The following is a 4,686-nucleotide window of genomic DNA, read 5'->3' as shown; positions in this document are numbered from 1 at the left end:
AGGAAAGCAAACTATAGAACTCATAAACCAGTGGAAGAGAAAAGGACCAAGAACAAACATCAAAACAGGGGACAGTTTTGCGCCCTGCATCCCTCCCAWGCCTATCAACACTGAAGGTTGTTTCCCCCAGTTATTTTTCTCTGTGTCTAGACTGGAGATGTGAAAACTATTAGATGTGAAACAACTGCCTCRGGAGTTTGTCTTACAAGCAAGGACAGACGTAGTGGGACTGCTGACACGACACCCATCACCTCCACTTCATCGTGGCTGTAGAAATCACTGCTCATAAAGCAGTTCCAGACCCTTCCCAGCACAGCCCATTAAAGCAAAGCAGCATCCTTTTCKGTTTGACTGGGTGGCCAAGTGCTGCAAGCAATTGCTGAACCCTCACAGCTCAAGCAGGAGCCARACTGTGACCTTGTCAGCCATCCCAGCGTGGCTGTTTGTAAAACTGAGTCAGAACCTATGGAAAATCAGCTGAGCTTGACCTTTATGACTCCCTACACTTCAGAGTCAGCTACAATTCACAAGCCTGCCTTCAAATGCCACAACTCCACGTGTGGACAAGAGGGATAAAATATCAAACATTTACAGGAGTTGTGCTCTGCCCTAAAGCACAAGTTTGAAAAAGGAAGACATGTACCACTTGTGKAATTATACAGTTCGTGTTACTGTTTTGATTTTATAAACAAATTTGTCACAGAAAGGAAGAGACATTTTCAACATTCCATGCTTAGAAAAGCAGTAGCATGTTTTAAAATTACCAGCCCTCCTCCACAAAGCTGTGCACTGCTTGCTAACAGAGATTCACAATCTCACAACACCATAAAACATCCACTTCCACTCCACATGCTTCAGGAGGTACCTCCCTTCAAACAAAACAAAATAAATCAGTGGCTTGGGCATTTTCCTGAGTCTAAATGTATAAACACTCATTTTCATTCCATGACCACAAATCGTATTATCATAGAATTCATTTAAGTTGGAAAGACCCCTAAGATCAAGTCCAACCATTAACCCAGCACCACTGTGTTCACCACTAACCCATGACYCCAAGTGCCACATCCACATCTTTGAAACCCCTCCAGGGATGGTGACACCTGTTTCAATGTCTGACCAATGCCTGTTCCAATGCCTTTCAATGTCTGACCAATGCCTTTTTGTGCAGACATTTTTTCTGAATTTCCAACCTAAATCTCCCTCGGCACAACTTGAGACTATTTCCTCTTGTCCTATTGCTTGTTACCTGTGAGAAGAGATGAATCCCCACCCTGTACAAGCTCCTTTTGGGTAGCTGTAGGGAGTCATAAAACCCCCCTGAGCTCCCTTTTCTCCAGACAAAACACCCCCAGCCCCCTCAGCCACTCCTCATCTGWCTTGTGCTCCAGAACCTTCCCCAGCTCCATCAGGGAATTGCTTCAGACCTCAGTATCTTTCTTATCATGCTCTGCCTAAGTGGGGTAAGAGAGCTCAAATTTTACTCTATTTGCAAAAGTTACCAGTGATGGATGGAGAAGGGGTGATCAAATTCCTGCTCATTTTGGTGTTGAAGAATGCTGAGACCAGGCTGGCTCAACAATGGMAAAGTTAAACATTCTGAGGTGAAAATATAGTGTTTCTTGACAGAAGCAGGCACTGCTGAGGATGTGACAAATCTCCTGATAAAGAAAGCATCAAGTGACAGCACTGGTAACTCACCTAGAAGCACAAGGTGATCAAAGAGAGTTTTGGTTTTGCTGGGAGATGGTCCTTGCTCCAAGTTTGGATTAATTGCTCTACATCCTGAGGCTGGTAGAAGTTAAAGGATCAGGCTGCCTGTGTGTCTTGGCTCCCACTACCCTCTATTGCAGTTCTCATGATGTAAAAGTTTCTGTATCAGYGCTGGTACTGGCACTGAGCCTCACAGTGGCCACCTGCTGCAGCTTGTGTGCTTTTTACAGTACCCTCAAACATCCTTATCACCAGCAGAAATGGTATGTTCTAATTAAATAGAAAATAATTTTATCTTTRGATGAAATGTGATTCACTCTCCTAAATGCCTACCTCCTCATCTCTAAATAAAACTYATTTGAGTTAACAATTCAGTTTCATGTTTCAGCTGCAGCTCCTCTAGGACCTTCACCCTATGCACAATTCATAACCAACCCTACAACATCAAGGGCCGAGCCATAACGAGCCTAAAGGATGAAACAAGCTGCAATCAGACCCTCTGGCTTGTGCCCAGAGGAGGCTGAAAAARCAATTCAGAGCCACAGGTCCCTTTATTACATGCAGATGAGTTTAAGCACACAAAAAATAATAGCAGAAAACAACGAAGTTTCTTTCATCTTCTCTCCCTCCCTTTTTTTTCTTTTTTGAGTTGTCTATCATATGCAAAAGACCCACTCTAAATCGAGCATAACCTTTTGGGTTTTGGGTTTTTTTACACTAAGCAGAAAAAGCATAGCACAGAAGGACTGTGCTCATTRAAACATGATGAAAGATGACAACAATAAATAATGTTATCTTATCCTACAGGCACTCTTACCTGCCCTTTAACAGCAATTCTTTGCATTGCTGTGCATTAACACAGATCACAGGAAYACCAAACAGGGCTTTTCAGCAAATGTGCCCTCTCATGAAGCAGGTGACAACCAGCCTTAGGGCACAATTGTCATCTGTCACCTCCACTGACCTGCTCAGGCATCAGGATATGAGGGCCCTCTGCACTGACCCACGATTAATTCATCTGAAGCACAAATCAATTTATCTGTTCTTAAACAAACCAACCACTTGTAATGGACTAAATCAACTGTTGGAAGCTTCCTGATGTGAGGGTACAARCCAGGAGAAGTTCCAGCACTCAAACCTCTCCCAGCAGTTTCCTCAATCCCATCTGGTCTGATGCAATGTCAAATAGGAATTGCAGCAGGTTTCATTCCAATGTAGTTTGCCTGCTTTCATGGAAGGAKTCCATCACATTCAATTACTTAACTGCACTACAAAATGCAGATTTTTTTTAAAAATAAAATAGCCTGATTTGAACTCTCTAGACTGTACAGATTCCTATATGCACACAAAACTATTTTTCTTACATTTTTTAGAAAACAAAAACCCCTTACAAACAAACACAAAACCCCAAAACAAACCCCAAGTATTTAAATACAGGAAGAATGCTTAAACAACATGCAATCATGGCCATTTTTAAACACACCTATAGACCACCACAAGTGGAAAACAAAGCACAAGGACACTTACAGAATTGTAGACTGAGGCTCAAAAAGGCTAACAAGGCTGCCAAGGCCAGCAAAAACAGAAAACGGTTTCGGAAAAGCATTATTATTCACTCTGCTTGCTCTTCATGGTTTCATCTTCAGATATCTGTAGTTCCTGCAAACAACAAAACATGGGTAAATATATATAAATATGTATTTCAGATGTGAAAGCATCAGCTATAGCAAAGAAGATCCTAATACACCTYTGACAGTGTCAAGTTATTTCTTAAAGGCAAGCACACAAGGCAATTTAAATTTGGCAGCAACAGAATAGATAGGTTGCCTTCAGCCCAGTTATAAGATTAATTTTATTTTCATGAGAAAACTTTCAGGTAAATCAAAAGACTGCCATTTCCCATAAAATTCAGTTAGCTCCTGCTAAGATAGGGTTAATACTCACATGCACAGTTCTTAAGATAATAAAGAGTAAGAAAAGCTGTCAATACCACTGAACAGAAAGCAGAAAAGTAATAAAACCTCAGAACTCAAATTACTYGTGGCGAAAATAAAAATACCAAAAACCCCAAGACCTCCCCTGAAAACATCCAAACACACTTTTCCTTGCAAAAGGACATTCCGAAGAGCAGAGAATTTGCTGAAGTGCCCTGTTTTCACAGATGTACATTTTCCTGTGGAAAACTGCTCTATATAAGGGATGAGGGGGGGTTGCTCTCCCCCCACATGGCTTTTTTTCTTTTTTAAACAACCAGCTGCTCTTATGTGCAAGAGATGCCTCTTCCYAGCACTGACAGCATGCTGCAGGAAATTGGTGAGTCTTGAAAGAAACCTTCTGAGATTCCCAGAGCCTTTGAACTGAGCTCTGTTTATGACAGAACATTCTAACATGTTGACAGAAAATAACTTTTTTTACCCCATCACTGTTTCTTTTTGCCCCAGCACTTATTTCCTCACAGAAAGAKGCCTCTTTTTCTTTTTTCCTGCTTTTGAGAATGACAAGGCTTACATGTACTTGTAATTAATATATATCTGCTTACCAAAACTCTTCTGGACTCCAAAARCTAACCGCCTGAGCAAGATTTTAATCTCTTGAGTGCTGATAAAATCACAACCTCAAAGTTCTGATTTTTTTTCTACACACACCCCAATTAATTTTTGTACTAGCATTTGAAAAGGTCTCAGGAATCATTGAATTTATTTTATCTATTGGGGTTGGTCTTGAAAAGCATTATGGGACCAGTGAGGTGCCCCAAGGGGACTTTAGCAGCACGAAGCAATGGGACCCATGAGCACAAGAGGTGACCACAGAAACAAAGGCAGTGGGGCTTGCAGTAAGTGAAATCCATTATGCATATGCATTTTGCAGACTCGAGGTCTTTCCATCTCATTTTAACTTGGACAGCTACCTTTACAGCTTTTGGAAACTGTGGAAAAATGGAAAAGATCTGGAGATTCTGAGAAGCAAGAAACCAGA

General features: G+C 41.4%; 1 protein-coding gene across 1 annotated transcript in view; it reads right to left on the bottom strand.

Moving 5' to 3' along the window:
* Window positions 1-3,402, bottom strand: part of PXYLP1 (2-phosphoxylose phosphatase 1) — a 29,393-nt gene extending 25,991 nt beyond the window's left edge. The window contains exon 1 of the mRNA XM_057370767.1: window positions 3,238-3,402. Within this exon, the coding sequence (XP_057226750.1) occupies window positions 3,238-3,316 (79 nt within the window). The 5' untranslated portion in view covers window positions 3,317-3,402. The remainder of the gene's footprint in view (window positions 1-3,237) is intronic.
* Window positions 3,403-4,686: the final 1,284 nt, after the last annotated feature.

This window comes from Malurus melanocephalus, unplaced genomic scaffold (genome assembly GCF_030028575.1).
Source record: "Malurus melanocephalus ecotype Western Australia unplaced genomic scaffold, MMel_1.1 scaffold_132, whole genome shotgun sequence".
Taxonomy (NCBI): Eukaryota; Metazoa; Chordata; class Aves; order Passeriformes; family Maluridae; genus Malurus; species Malurus melanocephalus.
The sequence above is the reverse complement of the archived record's forward strand: the minus strand, read 5'-3'. Positions and strand labels throughout refer to the sequence as shown.